This window comes from Haplochromis burtoni, unplaced genomic scaffold, assembly GCF_018398535.1.
Source record: "Haplochromis burtoni strain Fernald_Lab_line unplaced genomic scaffold, NCSU_Asbu1 Contig_13, whole genome shotgun sequence".
NCBI lineage: Eukaryota > Metazoa > Chordata > Actinopteri > Cichliformes > Cichlidae > Haplochromis > Haplochromis burtoni.
Genome location: NW_024582374.1, coordinates 2,831,472 through 2,849,796, shown reverse-complemented (window position 1 = coordinate 2,849,796; position 18,325 = coordinate 2,831,472). Strand labels below are relative to the sequence as shown.

The 18,325-nt window shown below is 39.5% G+C and overlaps 1 protein-coding gene across 1 annotated transcript in view; it reads right to left on the bottom strand.

Moving 5' to 3' along the window:
• Positions 1-13,461, bottom strand: part of LOC102313823 (gamma-aminobutyric acid type A receptor subunit gamma3) — a 72,652-nt gene extending 59,191 nt beyond the window's left edge. Inside the window, exons 1-2 of the mRNA XM_014332826.2 lie at positions 13,113-13,461; positions 12,756-12,901 (exon numbers count right to left, since the gene is read on the bottom strand). Of these exons, the coding sequence (XP_014188312.1) occupies positions 12,756-12,901; positions 13,113-13,165 (199 nt within the window). The 5' untranslated portion in view covers positions 13,166-13,461. The remainder of the gene's footprint in view (positions 1-12,755; positions 12,902-13,112) is intronic.
• Positions 13,462-18,325: the final 4,864 nt, after the last annotated feature.

Below are 18,325 nucleotides of genomic sequence, written 5' to 3'. Positions count from 1 at the left end.
TTCTACTCTCACTGTCTGAGCTCATTGCAAGAAGAAATGCCAAGGGCTCTGAAATATTCAAAAAGCAGAACAGATCACCCCCTTCGGGCTAGCTGTACCACGGCTGATCATCTGTCACCCAGTAAGTAGACACCAGAGCCAGTTTAAGGAGGGCCCTTTAATGAAAGTGTGGGAAAATAACTGCAATACAGCTGCAATCAAGGCCAACTTCAATCTAAGAGTTGTACTCATACCTTAGTGCTTTTAGCACTTTTCAGCTGTCTCTTGTTGCACGTATAAAGAGTGCATCACAGATTGTGACCGTTAAATGTATTTCGACAGAGCCCCTGATTTAAATTGAAACAATAAAACCACTGACTTTAAAGTTATGCCTATTAATCATCTTGTTAAAGTGCAAAGTTCTGCTTTGAAACCTTGGGTCCTGGTGAGTAGGTTGTTTTGACATGTACCACCCTTGTCATGGTCCGTGGCCCTGTGTCTAAGGAGTGTGTGGGATGCCCCGGTGGCCACACCCCTGGGCTGGACCATCACCATCACACCTGCATCCCATTCCGGGAAATTACCTGGAGGACTTTTTAACCCTGCGCTGACGGATGCTCCACGCCAGTCCGTTAGTCACCCCTCAGTGGTAACTGGGCTCCCCGCAAAAGCTTTGTATATATGTGTTACATGAACTACGTCAATTTGTGTCTGCCACCTGCCTGTCCTTCAGCCTGCTCGGATCACTAAGTGCACCATCTGTCCTCATCACTGCCTCCTCGGGTTCGCTTCCCACGGACACACTCCCCCCTTCTGAGCCCCACGGTCCCGATTACGGCCTCCCTGTTTCGTTTGTCTTCGCGGTTTTCTTCAGTTCCACATTTTCGCTACCTTGGTTGTTCCGGGTCACCTTTTGTTAAAAGAATAAAAGCTGTTCTCCAGACTCAATACGCATTAGGCGTATTGAGTCTGCTCTTGGATCCCACTAGTGTGCATGCACTGTGGTTCATGACAACCCTCCTCAGCATTTTGAACACCAACTGTGCTGCAACCCACAGGACCTAAAAGATCTGCTGCCAATGGCCCCGAGGCAGAGACCACAGGGCACCTGCACAAGTCCCGAGTATATTCCCCTATTGGTCAAGCAAATGGTTTTAATATTGTGGCTTACTGGTGCACATTGCAGTTACTGAAGTAATACTATAAGGCTCTTTATAAATGGCCACGTGAATCACCCTGACAGAAAAATCTAAACTTGAATTCTAGGATGCTTTCAACCTTATGTTATGGTTAGAAATATCTGTTCCTTGGATCATGATCAAACTTCCGACCTAATTGCACAAAAATCCTTTAAGCAGTATAAATAAAGATGTTTAAGTCTAAATCCACAAACAACAGTAACAATAACCGGTTGACTTGATTGTGACAGACTGCCCCGCTCATCTCCCACATTATACAAAGGAGGCTTTCTCTTCTTCCCAGACACTGAGACAAATACTCGTGATGTATTAGAGTGAACCAAACGTACAATGTGTAAACTGGATCAATCAATCACTGTCACTGCTTTCAAAGCTGAGTCTGACGTATCCTGACAGGAGCCAAAATAGTTACTAGGTAACAAATGTCTAAACAAATGTCTCCGTCATTTTTCTGTGTGAATGGGCTCCACTTGAAGCTGCACATTTCTTTTGTACTTCTTCCTCTTTTGTCATTTGAAAGCCTCTTATTTTACTGTAGTTGTTAGCTTTAAACCTTTTGTGCACATTAATGAAAGAAAACGTTTAAAGTTCATTAGAGGGCTACGTATGTGCGCCTGTTATTATGCAGCACTGCTTTTATTCTTTTCATCCATCACCCCATTGTTTTTAAATCAGACAGGGGTTATGTTCCTGCAGATGCAAACGACTGCTGTTTCATGTTTAAAGAAAAAATAAACGGGGCGCCTTGATTGTGAAGCAGTCACAGAGAACAATTCATTTGTCATAGATTAGATGACTGCCATCGTTCATCACAATTTGTCACTTCGAGCGGTCTCATTAGTGTATAACGTAATTTTTCGTCTGGTAATGGAGCTAGAAAAAGCTGTCTGAGGAAAGTGTGACAACATGTCAATCCAGAGGTGTTGTAAACACAGCTGTTTGGAATTCTTATACAGGAATATGTGCTAAACTTGACCAGTCCTCTTCCATAGACTGGTAAATGGTAAATCGCCTGTATTTGTATAGTGCTTTACTTAGTCCCTATGGACCCCAAAGCGCTTTACACTACATTCAGTCAGCCACCCATTCACACACTGGTGATGGCAAGCTACATTGTAGCCACAGCCACCCTGGGGCGCACTGACAGAGGCGAGGCTGCCAGACACTGGCGCCACCGGGCCCTCTGACCACCACCAGTAGGCAACGGGTGAAGTGTCTTGCCCAAAGACACAACGACCGAGACTGTCAGAGTTATGGTCCCCTAAACCCTTAAGCTTCAAATGAAACATCACCAACCATAACTATATTTATCTTTCATATACAGTTAAGTGATTTCTTAAAGTGTTTTACGTAAAATTGCCTGTGTTTTAACATCTAAAGTGATAAGTTATTATCATGTGTTTATCATACCTGTACCATTTCCTTTATCTGCATGTGATAGATATTACTAACTATTCAAAAGTCATTAGTTATAGATTTCAAACACTTTTATTTCAGAAGAAGTCAAACACAATCTTTTGTCATTTTAACAACAAAATCTAGATGACCTGGTGACTTCGTAATAAGATGTAGCTGATCAGTGTGGTGTTTGGACAATAATATGGATGAACTTGATTAGATTATTAAGACCAGAAGAGTTCATGGATCGTTGCACTGAGACTGCCTCACTCATCAGCTTCGAGACTTTTCAGGTCAACAGAGACGTAAGAATAAATGTGAAGACTCCACCTGTTATGACTAAAAGGTACGGGTTCCAGTACCATGTCCTTGTAATATCAGGCATGTTAGTGAAAAAGCCACGTTTCTGGGACCTGAATGCTGAACTGCAAGCTGTTGGAATGTGTCTCTGTTACTCACCGAGGGAATTCATCACTGTTTGAATCAACACCCTGTTTGGATTCCTCAATCAGCTAACTCAGAGGTTACCCAAATGGCTGTGGTTAATGGATGTGGATAATGAATGGATCCCGACCCCCCACCATTTGCTGGAGATGCAGTGGAACACGAAGCTGACACACTGACACAGATGTTAGAGATACCTGCATTTAATTTATACTGAAGCCCCTTATTGTATCATATTGAGATTTTGATTTATTGAGCGCTTTTCTATATTTTCTATTTAACTTTTTCTATTTAAATATTTTAGTGCTTCTTTCTTTAGTGTAATGTATTTGTTTTTCATTTTTTGTTTGTTATGTTTTTGGCTGCTGTAACAGTAATTTCACAACTTTCTTCTTCTTCGTATCTTCTTCTTCGTCTTCTTTTTATCATTATTACCGGTATTATTCATCCTTTATAACTCCCATTCTTGTGTATTAAATTAAATCTGAACAAACATCATGTTGGTGTCTAATATTTTTTTTTTCAGCAGAACAAATCAAAAGTGTCTAGGTTATTTAAAAGAACTCCTCCTTACAAAATGTAATGCCTAATCTAGGGCTGGGCGATATAGCCTAAAATCCATATCGCGATATAATTTGAAGCACGTGCGGTAACGATATATATCACGATATATTCTTTTCTTCTGTATAACCCATTTCCCACACTATAAGGCACACTTAAAATCCTTTAATTTTCTCAAAAATCGAGAGTGTGCCTTATGTATGAATTCTGGTTGTGCTTACTGACCTCAAACCGATTTTGGTGTGCAGAAATCTGTTAAAAATGTTTTAGTACAACTTTGGTAAGCCGCACTGCTTGATGGATTGTCAGAGCATTACGGCTGCCGTAGTGAGGAGCTTCGCGGAGTAATCTGGGTCCAAAACTCCATCCATTTCAGGTCCCAAAGTCAAACGAACACTGAGAGTTAAAAACGGTCTAAATTCTTTCATCTTTAATGAAATCATCAGCGTTGCTGCTTTAGCAGGTGTAACAATTAAGTTTAACATCCATGCATCCATGAAAACAGAATTTATTAAATTTAACGGAGTTAGAAGTTAGCAGGAAGCTAGCTCGCTAGTTTCCACCTAAACATGACATACCATGTTCTGACTGAGATTTCTGAAACTAATTAAAACGTACAGCTCTGCTATCACTTCCAACATAAATGAAGACAGAAAACTAAACAGCAGTGGCGTTTGCAGGGTTACTGAAGTTCGACTACCTGGTATATAATGTTGTGCTACGTGATCGCTAGCGACACAGCTATGTTAGCATAACATTAGCACAGTGAAGCTGGAGGATGAACGCTTTTTCACTCGATAAAAGTTAACGTGAGGGATTCTGTATGAACAAATGCAATCGCATAGCAGGATGCTATACACGGGCCAAACTTCAGTCAGGAGAACAACTGAGATTATTCATCCACAATACAAGGTTAGTTATTAATATACTGCAACAACATGGGAAGAGAACAGCTGCGAGAGAATTCAACTTTAATAAATCAATGTTACGGAAGTGGAGGAAGCGCAGTTTTTGGCTTTCCCCATATTTCAAAAGTGCTTCATCTCTTTGCCATGACTGTCGGCATGATTTGCATGGTTGTAGCCGCTGCAATGCTTTCGACCAAAAAGCATTGCTATTGCGATAGAGCGGTATAGTCAAAATCTCTATCGTTGGCCAAATTTATATCGTTTGTATCATATATCTTTTATATCGTACGGAGCCCCGCAGGGGACATGGGAGAAAAAAAAAATTAAGACGGACTTTTGCGAGATCTCGCAAAAACTTTTGCGAGATCTCGCAAAACAAACTCGGGATCTCACAAAAGTTTTGCGAGATCTCGAAAAAGTTTTAGCCGCATTCTTCGAAGGCCGCCAGCTCGAAGCCAACCGGGAGGTCGAGGCACGATGTGCCGGGAAAGCGGTGTTCCTCCCGGCTGTAGTAGGTCTCGATCTCTCGCAAAACAAACTCGGGATCTCACAAAAGTTTTGCGAGATCTCGCAAAAGTTTTAGCCGCATTCTTCGAAGCCCGCCAGCTCGAAGCCGACCGGGAGGTCGAGGCACGATGTGCCGGGAAAGCGGTGTTCCTCCCGGCTGTAGTAGGTCTCGATCTCCCGTTAGCTTCGAGCTAGTGGGTGTCAGATCTCTGAAAACATCGGAGCACTTTTGCAAATATGTGATGGCTTGTAAACCGAGCAGGTATCTGACGTTTACACAACTACATTCACGCCTCAAAATATCTTAAAAGTGTATTTTGTGACCCAGAAAGAGTAATATTACAACTAAGTAGCTGCCGCCATTGTTGGAATTCAACTTTTGCGAGATCTCGCAAAAGTTTTGCGAGATCCCGAGTTTGTTTTGTGAGATCTCGCAAAACTTTTGCGAGATCCTGAGTTAGTTTTGCGAAATCTCGCAAAACTTTTGCGAGATCTCGGAAAAGTCCGGCTTAATTTTTTTTTCTCCCATGTCCCCTGCGGGGCTCTAGCCTAATCACTGAATAATTACCAACAAATTACAATTAAATCCACAAGTCCAAGTCCACAATGTTAAAAACACATATTTCCACACAGCTTTCCATGTTTTAACCTATATCAATGATCAGAAGTTACAGGACAAGTAGTCTGACAAATTAATTATAAGGAGGGTTTTTATGATATTTCACATTACTACAGTACATAAAAATATACAGCTGGGATCACAACTGATGCCACTCAGACAGTTAAAGGTTAAAAAACAATACCAGGTGGGAAAAATATCAAGTTTACTTAAAATTCACCTTTTCTTTATGTTTTCCTCCTAAAATCATAACCAGTGAAGTACAATAACAGGAAAAAATGACATTTGGACATTTAAAGTTGACTCTCACTCCACAACCTCAAAAGAGGCATCATTTTACATTCAGCCCATGTGTTAGAAACGCCTCTTGTTTAACTACGAGTTTAAAAAGTCACATTCATTAATGCCAGCAGGACAAGGTCAAATGACTTCAGCTCACCATCTGTCATCAAAGGACCCACAACACAACAAATGGCTTTCTAATGTACTTATCTGTGGTGTGTGGTCAGGGGAATTACAAAAAATAAATGCTAATTGCCCGCATCCTATTTATCGTCTCTTCTTTGAAATTATCCATACAAGTTAATTTAGTGTGCTGTGGCTGGGCGGCCAGGAGGAATACAGATCTCTGATACACTATAGAATAATAATTTTCCGTGTAAATGACTCCTCGTGGGTGCGATGGGAAAAAAAAAAAAAACAGCAAAAAAACCCACCAGAAAAATAGTCCCTGAAGAAGCTTAGTGAAAAGGTCACTGTGTTTATTACTCAGACACAAAGTCTGGACTCATACATCCTGTGGGTGACTGCTGAACAGTCTAGCACACACATCATCCATAAAAAGTAAAAGTCCCGTTCTATTCATGACTTTCACTTGTTTGCTGTTTCAGTGCATCCATCACTCCCATACAGGGAGTGCAGAATTATTAGGCAAATGAGTATTTTGTCCTCATCCTCTTCATGCATGTTGTCTTACTCCAAGCTGTATAGGCTCGAAAGCCTACTACCAATTAAACATATTAGGTGATGTGCATCTCTGTAATGAGAAGGGGTGTGGTCTAATGACATCAACACCCTATATCAGGCGTGCATAATTATTAGGCAACGTCCTTTTCCTTTGGCAAAATGGGTCAAAAGAAGGACTTGAAGGGCTCAGAAAAGTCAAAAATAGTGAGATATCTTGCAGAGGGATGCAGCAGTCTCAAAATTGCAAAGCTTCTGAAGCGTGATCATCGTGCTGAGAAAGTTTGTCTGACCTACCGTCAGTCTAAGAACATTGTTGAGGCTTTTTTTTTTGTGCGATACACAAAAAAAGCACATTTGTGACTCTTGAAATGCTCCTCATAATTGCACTTAGCATTTTTTAGACGGTCCTGTTGACCATTTGGCTCAGCGTAAATTCATGGCTGTTTCTTTTCTTTTTCAGAGTGAAAATTGTGCTGTTGGATGTCAGTTACGTTTATATAATATGTAATTGTAACCATTCCTTTAAATGACCGGAATGCTGTTATAGTTTGTGCTAGAGACAAAATTCAAACAAAGAAGCGAAGACAGGGTATATTTCGTATACCATGCCATCATAAAGCATTCAGCAAAGTATTGCTGTCTGAACACACACAGAAAAATCTGCTATGCCTCAATTTCACCATGTGGGCATAATTCTTCAATCCTTTTGGGCCAGAAGTTCAAATGGTTCCTGGCTTTGACATCTCCATTAATGGTATTTTTCCAGTGTATGTCTTTGCAAAGAGATTATTCCTTCATACATTAAAAGGGACATTATTAATTAGGTGGCATGAAGGCATCACAGCCCTGCTGGAGATTTGTTGGCTGCTGTAAGGAATTAAGTAACATTACTGAAAGCACACAAATAAGCTACTAAATGGACCTGTTTGAGATTTTTTTTTGTTATTGTTATTGTGGTTTCCAGGGAAACTCAGTTATATTACTGTTAGATGTTACCAGGTTATAACGAAAAATAGATTACCGAGCTACAGGGAAATTGCACATTATTTATCCTCTCCAATATGTTATCCTCTCCAATATGTTATTCTTGAAGCTTCAGGAAGCTTAGATAGATTAAACTGCAGTGAAAGCACATGAGTAATAGCAAGAGAAAACAAATTTACATGACATTAATGTTTGGATTAAAAGTAAGCATCCAGCTGAGCACTGGATAACTCTAGAACAAGTGGTATTTATGTAGCTCTGACAAAGACCATCGTTATGCCGTTTGCTGATGGAAAATCTAACCGATCCCTTGTTTGTATGAATCACAACAGTCAGAGGAGGATTTAAAACACCAAGAAAAACAGTTTAAAAAACTGAAATTGACCACAGGATGAGCAGATGACATAGTAAACTTTAGGTTTGTTCTATCAACTGAGGAAAGTGAGAGTTCAGGGTTATTTTCTGGAGTGAAACATTGAGAAAGTAACTCTAATAAAGTGGCACTAAGGATGTAAGAACGGGACCATCTCTCTCAGGAATGCATTGAAAGGGCTTTTCCAGAGCATGTGTGAGGTCATCTATACGTGCCACTGAGTAACACCTAGCGTACCAATCACATTTCTTTCTTTTGTGCCCTTTATTTTTTCCCAGACAGGAACAACGGAGCTTGCACTACTTGGTATCCATAGTAACAGAGATATTATACAAGATTCAGGTTGTAAAAATCCTGTTTGCTAAAGCAGTGACTGAAGAATCTCAAAGAGATGCTGAAGGATCCACCTACTTCGTTGTCCAAAACAACAAACTGTATACAAAAGATAGACGTAGCCACTGTGACATCATCTGTGGGTTTCTCCCTTTTTGAAGCCAAATGGTGCAGGTGCCGACAATAATGGTCTCTTCTTCTATGGATCTATTAAGACTTCCCAATTAGGTTAAAGAGAAAACTTGAGGCAGTTTGCATGCTTTGAGAACACTAATTTATCTCTTAATGCAGTTCTCCCCAAATGAATGATTAATCTTGATCAGTAGATCTACATTTGGAAATGAGAAGAGTTTCGCTATTGGGTGTATAAAAAGCTTGAATATAGCCACTGTGATCTCATCTATTGGTTCTGGACTCAGCAGTTCATCTTGAAGCATCCAAATAAAATCAAAACTGCAGCACAGACTTCTCAGATGGTCGGTTAATACAATGAACGGCACCGCAGCCATCGCCATATAATTGCATCAAAAATGCTTGAACAATGGAGCACAGTGCAGAGCTCCTGTTGAGTGACTCCAAAAACTCAGGTGAAGCCTAGCAGACACTTTTGTAGCAGGCTGATAACATGTTTAGATGGTTTTGCCATCTTTTGGCTTTTAGCTCCGGAGCTTACGGCTTGCATTTGAAAGAACTTGCACAAGTTTTTTGACACTGTTGGTTCATGCTTACTTTCCATTGTCAATAGTCTTCAGTCAGGCTCCGTTCCCTCCGACTTTAAACATGCTGTTGTGGAACCTATCCTTAAAAAGCAGAATCTGGACTCAACAGTTTTATCAAATTACAGACCAATCTCTAAAGTGCCCTTTTTTCAAAAGTTCTGGAGAAAATTGTAGGTTTGGCAGCTCCAGGCCTTCTTAGATAAATACGACATTGGTGAAGTATTCTAGTCTGGTTTTAAAATGCACCACAGTGCTGAAACTGATCTTTTAACTTTTACTGACTCAGGAGATTCTGACATTTTAAAATTATTAGATCTCAGTGCTGTTTTTGATACAATAGATCATGGGATTCTTATCTTTCAGCTGCAACAATGTGTCGGAATTAAAGGAATTGTTTTGGAATGGTTTAAATCCTACCTATCTAATCAAACTTTCTCTCTTACACTCAGAGGCAAATTATCTCCAAGGACCACACTTTTTTGTGGGGTCCCCCAGGGCTCTATTCTTGGCCCACTCTTTTTTTCAATTTACATGCTCCCCAAGGGTTAAATTTTTCAAAAATACAGTATCTCGTTTCATTGCTATGCAGATGACTCTCAAATCTACCTTCCGCTGAAACGCAAATCTGTGAATCCTCTGAAGGGACTGTTTGATTGTCTGGAAGATGCTAAGGCATGGATGGCTTTAAATTTTCTCATTTTAAATGAACAGAAAACTGAGGTCATTGTCTTTGTTCCTTGTAACCATTACGACTTTGGGCCCTTAAAAAACTATAGAAAATCATTTGCAAGGAATTAGGAGTGATCTTTGACAGCAATTTAACATTTGATGAACAGATAAACAATGTAATCAAGACCAACTTCTTTCATCTTCGCCTCCTTGCAAAAGTTAAGCCATTTCTCTGTTTCAGAGATTTTGAGAACGCGATCCATGCCTTCATCTCATCTCGCCTCGACTTCTGTAATAGCCTCTACTCTGATGTTACCTCGTCATCAATTGGCCAGCTTCAACTCATCCAAAACGCTGCAGCACTGCTCCTAACTGGCACGTGCAAGCAAGATCACATATCTCCCATACTTGCATCATTACATTGGCTGCCAAACAGTTTTCGAATTGATTTTAAGATTTTAACACTTGTTTTTAAGACGCTGCATGGACTAGCTCCTACATATGTTTCTGGTCATCTAACCTGGTATACTCCTGCAAGATCTTTGAGCTCTGCGGACCAAATGCTACTAGTTGTCCCAAGGTCCAGATTAAAACACAGAGGAGACCGGGCATTTGCGGTGACTGCTCCTAAACTCTTTGAGTCTGCATATCAGGACCTCCCCAACATATACTATTTATATATATATATATATATATAATATATATATATATATATATATCATAATATATATATATATATATATATATATATATATATATATACATATATATACATATATATATACACATATACATATACATACATACATATAATAATATACAATATACATACATATACATATATATATATATATATGTATAATCATATCATATAATATATTATATATATATAATAGTATATATAAATATACTATATATATATATTATATATTATATATATATTATATATATATAACTGATGATACGTAGTGATAATAACTACACGACACACAACACACACACACAAACACCACTATATAATATATATATACATACACACACACATATGAGTCGCAAACACTCAACTAACTCTCATCACTGGGTGTATGATTTATTACAGCAGCTGGTGATGATGATGTGATGATGGTAAAGTGCTGATATTAGCATGAAATGCCTACATGGCCCAAAGTAAGAATCCAGTGTCATTATCTGTCAGCTATCATTGCAAAAAAACAAAACAAATTCACATTATAAAAAGTCATCTGATGCACTGTTACGCACATCTATAGCAACTGCAGCACCTTTAATAAAAGTATGATTTTACCAAGACTACTGATCCCAGGCCTGCCAGCACTAGTTAGATATTTGTGGACAGGTTTTGTTAGCAAGGTGCCATCTAAATCAAGGCTACAAATGCAAACACCCTCCATCAGCAAAGAAGAAATCGTGATCACGAGCTGAATCTTGGTCACATCTGAGGCGACGCCTGCTGTTAAACACAACAGGCTGTTAGGTGTCAACTGGATGTCGCCTGCTGCTGCTGCTGCTCGCAAAGCAACTCGGCTTTGTCAGATGGTTAACGACTGACCTCCAGCTCAACCATGTCTTGCTTGTTCTTTTTGCAAAGATGAAAGTTGTCCATTTTTAAGTTAATACCTAACGAGCAACAACTCACAGAAGTGTGTTCTAAGAAGCCCCCCTTTGTTATGCATTGATTCTAACTACATTACCATATGGCAGCAGCCTGCCACCAGAGGCCACTTTACAAACCCTGAACAAGAACAGAAGCAGAGCCTCTTCAGAGTCTTCAGAGTTGACAAACACATTCACTTTATCCAGGAGAAAATGAGTCAGGGAATTACATATCTCTCTCCTCCACTCAAAGTTTCCACCTTCAGATGTAATTTATATTCATGAGGACATGCTGATGAGTTACACCTTGACCCTTTGTGATTGTGGGTCAGAAAGTAAAACCACTAAAAAACTTTACCTGCCCATTAAATGCACGAAATAGTGTCATCTAATAAGAAAGAATGTCCCTAAATTCATTGCTTTAAAGTTATGACCACAAGAGTAGACTAAGGGAGCACTTCACAGCGAATAGCAAGAAAAACAATATTAATATAATATCTTGATGATAGTGGTAGCAACAGAAGAGTGTCTATAAGGAGATGTTACCACATTATATGAAACCCATAGAGAGGGTGGGAATATTCTGGACACGTGCACTGAATCAACGCCACTCTGACCATGGAGAAGCAGCACTCCATTCTTCAGAGACATGTCCCACCCTCAAGTTTGGATTTTTGTAATGAACGAGTCAACAGGGTGATGAAGCCAAACACCTCAAAGCTTTTCAACAACCACAAAAAACCCAAAGAAGACCAAGGAGAGCTGACCGTCAAAGACTTTCCTGCAGAATGGTCCTGACATCCTGGAATAACAGCGCACAATCACATCTGCTGTAGGAACAAATAAATTCTACAATATTCAGAAATTCCCTGGCATTGTCACTGCTATTGAAGTTAGACTTTATAAAGTGCTACTCCAACACCTCTATCAGCCAAAGAGAGATGGAGGAAATCACCTATCCCCTGTGCTTCATGTGTGGATGTCTGAAGATTGTAGTGTTTAAATAGCTGATAGTAAGTTCACATTTTAAAATGTCAATACTTTTAGTCCTTTTAAAAGTTTTGGTTTACTTAGTATTGCTGTTTCATTATAACGGCTGGACAGTTTTATGGAGTCTTCAGAGAGGGCATCTTTCATTAATGCAAACCTTAAAAAAAGACTAATAAAAAGGTATTTTATGTACATTTTTACAAGAACATTTAAGCTTGTAAAATGAAATTAAGTTCGGAACAGACTTTTTGGGCTCAGTGTTAGCAGTGGCGACAAACCTGGGAAGGCTTTAGCTAATATTGACACTTAAAGGTTTTAGTACACAGTTCGTGCGTACAGTGTTATGTAGGTTCTGAATTAAACATTACATTTATCTGATTCTAGAACTAATAGCATCCCCAGGTTTCACACAGGTGTGGCTATAAGGAGAAAGCTGCTTTGCATTCAAATTCTGTGATTAGTTAGCTGAGAAATTGGGACAGAAGTAACCCTTACCTCCAATATCCGGTCGCAGTTTCTTGTCATATTCTTTCAGTAAATTATTGAGTATTTCCGTGGCGTCGGTTTGCTGGGATTTAGGAGCCAGCATCTGGTTCACAGTGACATCCTCGTAGTCCTCCTCGGACTCGATTGTTAGAGAGCTACAGGGACACAAATAAAAGAAGGTGGCTGAAAACAGCAGGAGCAATGACACTGACTTAAAACATGCAGCGCAGTCTGCAGAGTGCATGCACGCAAAGACATCGTTAGTGTCACTGAGTCCTTCACGCAAACTTAAGAGCCAGCCACAAAGTTTCCTGAGCATTTAAAGCATCACCAAAACGCATCACGCGACCAAAGGGCGCCACTTACCAGGTATGAAGGGCTGAAAGAAGTAGGATATAAGCCAGTAGCGGGGATGTCATGTTTGTCGCAGGAGGACAACAAGTAGAGATGTGTGAGAGGACGGTGCGTAAGGTGTCGGTGTCTGGACGCGACGGTCACTGCTGCTCAGGGGAGAAAACGTAAGAGCAGCCCTTCGTAGTTTGTAATCCAGCAGAAATGTCATTCATTGTTGTGAAATAGATCCTTCCTCGTGGGAGTGCCTCCTCGTATAGACGGAGGAGCAGCTGGTCTCACCTGTACAGGGTTGCAATTCCTGGATAGCGGACGCTGCTTGTGCTTTACGCAGGTGCGCACACTCTGAATGCGTCCCTCTAAAAGCCCCTGGTCCACCAAAAACTCCTCCGTGGCCAAACCTGCGTCACTCCACTGTAGGGGCTACTTTACAGATCTTATTAGAGCTGTTACACCTGCTCTCTTTAGTGGTGTTTTGCTTTCTTTCTAATTATCCGTACAAAGTGCCAAAAGAACGCATCCCTTTGTGAATACAATATAGATTATTTGTATGCAAGGCAGGAGCGTCTGTGTGCATAGATATGATTATTTTTATGGCAGGAACTAAAGTTTCTTATTTTAGTGGATTTTTAAAATTTAAATGGTGCCAAAAACTCTGACAGAACAGTAAAAGTGATACGGGTGATGTCATCTTATTGCCTCTTATGTGCGACCAAAAAGTTCTATAAAAATATAATTTATATTTATTTAATATTTATTATAAGCTAGATATCGATTATCAGATAACAGCCGTTCTCATTTGTCTACTGATTTGCTTTTATCGATCGACTAATTGTTGCATGTGTTTTAATGATGCACCTGTGAGGCAGCCTCTTTGTTATTCATTTGAAAGCTTGCATATCAAAGTGCAGCAAGAGCCCCTTTAAAGCTACCAAACGCTGCTAATTGGCATGCAGCCTCTTAGAGAATGAAGCCGCCTTTGTGGCCGTGTTTGAGATTGTAATTGAGAGCCCTTGTCATGCTGTGTTTACAGCCCCTGTCTTCTCCCTGTGAGGATGTGATTTATTTAAGGCTGAATGCTTAAGGTGGTGCTCCACTGAATGCTGTGCCTCCATAAAGGACTCCAAAGATGTAAAAAAAAAAAGGCTCAAACATTATGATATTTATTTTCTAGTATGGGTCAAGTTCATAGGCTGTATATCAAAGATGGAGTTTGATTATTTGAAGGCTAATCCTCAGATAGGCTAAACTGTAGGGGTGAATCAGGAGCAAGCAGACATAACATACTTATATAGTCCTAGAATTTCACTCACCCAAACTGGTGCTCAGACTTCTTGGATGTTCTTTTAGTACAATTAACTGCACATCATCCATATTATTAGTCAGATAACTGCAGAAGTAATGCTCCAAGAGGCACTGACACCACTCAAGAGATCCATTTCTAGGACATTAATAAGTAGATGCCTGCTTTGGTATCCACGTGTCAATCAAAGCACCCAAAGAGGGTGAATTTTTATTACATGCACCCCCTGTGCAGTTGTCAAGAAGGGGGACATTAACTATAGAGCCCAAAACATTTTTTGTAGTAGGCTGTAGACATGTTTATTTCTCATGTAAAGTTGGACAATTTAACAGGGGAGTCTATGGGGACTGACTCACTGCTGGAGCCTCAAGTGGACATTAGAGGAACTGCAGTTTTTTTCCACCTCTGTGATGATTTAAATTTTTTAGCCCCAGAGATTGCTGCTTAGTCAGGCTTTGTTTCCCACAATGCAGCTGCCTCCTATGCTCACACCTCCAAAACATGCCTGTTTTCAGTTTCTGTCAGAATAACCCTGATGACAAAACGGATGACATCACCAGGGTGAAACTGGGGACTAGAGAAAGTACTGAAGTGTACCTTTAAAAAATAAAAAACCAAGGGCATGAAGCCCCACCGATGACAAGGCATAAAACAAGCAACCCCATGCTGCAGGTAAAGGTGTTTTCTGACAGTTTTATGATTGACCCTCTTCAGGAGCAATCATAATTTTCCTTCAAAGAACACTCTGATTGGTCCTTGGTGGCATTGATTTCAAATGAATGGCTGGACAATAGAGGAGGAGTTGTCCAGCAAGAACACAAAGATAAATAATCCCTCTGTGCCAGCACTGTAAAGCACGATGAGCAGTGAGCCACAGCAGCCTCACAGGACTCACATGCACGGGCCTGGTTGGATGTGCGCTTTAACAGACCCATAGTGAAGCCTGTCTGCAGTGCTGCTGTCACCCTCTGCTGGTTAAAAGTAGATCTGCACACTCTAAAACACTGAGTGCTGCATGTGCTGCTCTAATTAGGACTGTTCCATCCAAACAAGGCTACAACATAAATCATCCTCATTATCCTGCTGCTTTAACTGGTCACTAATGTGCTGCCTACTACAAACATACAGGCTCAGTAGACCCAAAGGAAGTGATTAAGGACATGCTAATTTGTATTACCTTTGGCATAAATTGACTTTCAGTGTGAACATCCACAAGAGATATTAATTAATTTGAAAAGTGCTTTACAAATACAATATAGTCCACATTTCAGTGTAGAAAAAATAACGATAGTTTAATAATGCCTAAGAGTTTTCACTATTTTTTTTCTCCGTTTAAACCTGCGAAACTTGCCAAAGTAATAAGACAGCATCTATGTGATTTTCATCAATCTATTAGTTGGTTATTAAACAGATTGTTTCCCTTTGTAAAGTAACTTTACAGCAACTCTCGGTTCATTGTCACGCAGCGAAAAGTTCAATATTTCACTCACAGGAAGTAAAGCAGGACTGTGTTATCTGTTTTTAGAGTTTTAGCGCTACTTTTAAAAGTTTCTTCAAATGCTGGCCTTTGCTTTCAGTGAAGTGCACACATGCAGATTCTGGTGGTGAGATGATTGACAAGAAAGCGCTGATTTCTAGCATTTTTTGTGACAAGTGGGAATTTGTTGTAAAACACAGCAAAGTTTTAAAATTCTTTGATGAAGAAAAAATGAAACCTGTTTTCAAATCAAACAATTTCTTCCTCGTTCTGTCAGAGGCAGCGTAACCTTTGTTTTTGTACACAGTTTAGACAGTTTATACCACTTAGAAGTTTTCTGCTTACCTTTCATGGTGCTTCTTTCATGAACTATGCATCAGTGCAGAGACTCCACGCCTGCAGGATACCTGTGATATCAGTATTTTAATGTGTTGTTTTCTTTTTGTTGTTGTTTTTGAAGTCATTTCCTTCTCTGCATACATGACTGCACTGTGTGAGCATCCGTCCAAGCTCTAAATTAAAGTTTGCAGTAAGGCACTGATGTACATTGATTAGCAAGGGAGCAGGATATTGTGCTGACGAAATCAAAGGTCGCACAGAAAATGTCAGAATTTGCAAAGATGTAAAAAAAAAAGGCATTGTGGGGAGAAAAAAAACCCTCAGAATATCTTCCATACAAATCCTTTAATCAATCCAGCAGTTCAGCATCCTGCAAAGCCTCAGCGATTCATGTTCCTGGTGATGTGAAGATGACTTTGAAATACAATGCTGAAAAAGATGAGGCTGAATAATTTGCTTTAACTTTCACTCTTTTTTACTGTCCTGTTTATGGCCGCTGGCTGTTATCCTCTCTGACCTCCATTTAACAATGTTAGCTTTGTTATCTTCATTTTTTATCACTTTTCTGACAAATGTGTTTTTGTCCTTTGTCTGGCACCTTGCAACTATAATATAAAACGCTGTATTATATTAATAATTAATAATATTACAATAATATTGTAATATTATTATTATATTAAAAGGCTTTTGTTAAGCACATGCAATTTAAAACCTGTGAATCAAAGTTAACTAATGATTTTTTTTATATTACACTTCACTTCTATAATATTTCTTCTGAAAGCTTTTTGGTGATTTCATACTTTATCTAGCTCAACACAATGCCTCCACCTGACCCTGAAGGTTGTGCAGTGACTGAATTTTTTTAAAGGTGAAGGAAAGATAAGTGAAAAACAAAATCACAACCACTTTAAATGCTCTGATGTTACATTTTTTTGTGTTGCTGCAGAGGAAAGTTAGATTCACACATGAATCTTCTAATCAAAATGCACATTCAGCATTTCATGTATCAACTTACACCAGAGAGCTATAAGCACAGGCTATAGATATTTTGTATGATGAAAAAGAAGCTGCATTATATGCCCGAACATAAGGTACAGTGAATGTGTCCTAGCCCTGCTGACCAAGCAGTTTTGGACACATGTCTTATACAGTATGCATAATGAAAATTTTATTTTTTACTTGGCACAGTAAGTTTCTTTTACTTTTAATAGTTTCCACTTCTGATGTTTGTCCACCATGAACTGTGCCACACCAAATAAGAAGAGCTTGCAAACAAACAGTTTTAAAGGGCTGGACATGAAGATAGGTTTACATGCTTTCTGCAACTGAATGCTATTTCCAAGCTGCAAAATTGTATTCATGGTTATTATAACAGAACGTGAATGCAGCCTACACTTTAAAGTCAAGTGTATCGCATTTGATACATTAATATTATTTTATTTCATCAGAAGGGTCAATAAACATTTGATTTCTTTTAAAAATCAAGATTTTTCTGGGAATTATTTCATGTTTCAGGCTTTAAAGGCATGTGATAGTCAATATTAGAGAAAAAGCTTTGATATAACCTGTAGAGACGTGAGAAGGTTAGTGATGGAAACACAGATGTACCTGACTTTCAGTCAGGTGACTGCAGCTCAAATCCCGTTTGTCTCAGTTCCTTCGACTGAAGGTTTCCTCTGTTTAAAAATGCATTTCCTCCTCACTGTTATTAAGAGTTTAGTCATGAAGAGTTATTGGGTTTGTAAGGCTCTTCCAATATAAAGTCTTAGCATACATTGATGCTGTATAACCAGAATCCTTGATTAACCCGGGGAAAGCGTTCAAAGTGCAGAGCAGGCCAAGAGTGCACCTAGGATCTTCTGATCAGTGGTCGGATGCGTTATCCATTCCACCAAGGGAGAAGTCTACTTGTCGTGTTTATGCTGCTATCAATAGTATACAGCGCCACAAAATCAAATCAGAAATCAGTGCTTTGAATCCCATGTTGTCCTTAAACAAAGCTAATGGCTTTCATATGATGGGTTAGCTTGACCTACAGGTTGCAGGGAGTGCAACTGGCCCAGTTCATCACGAAAATGTCACTTTTTCTTTAGTCTGGCATTTAAAATG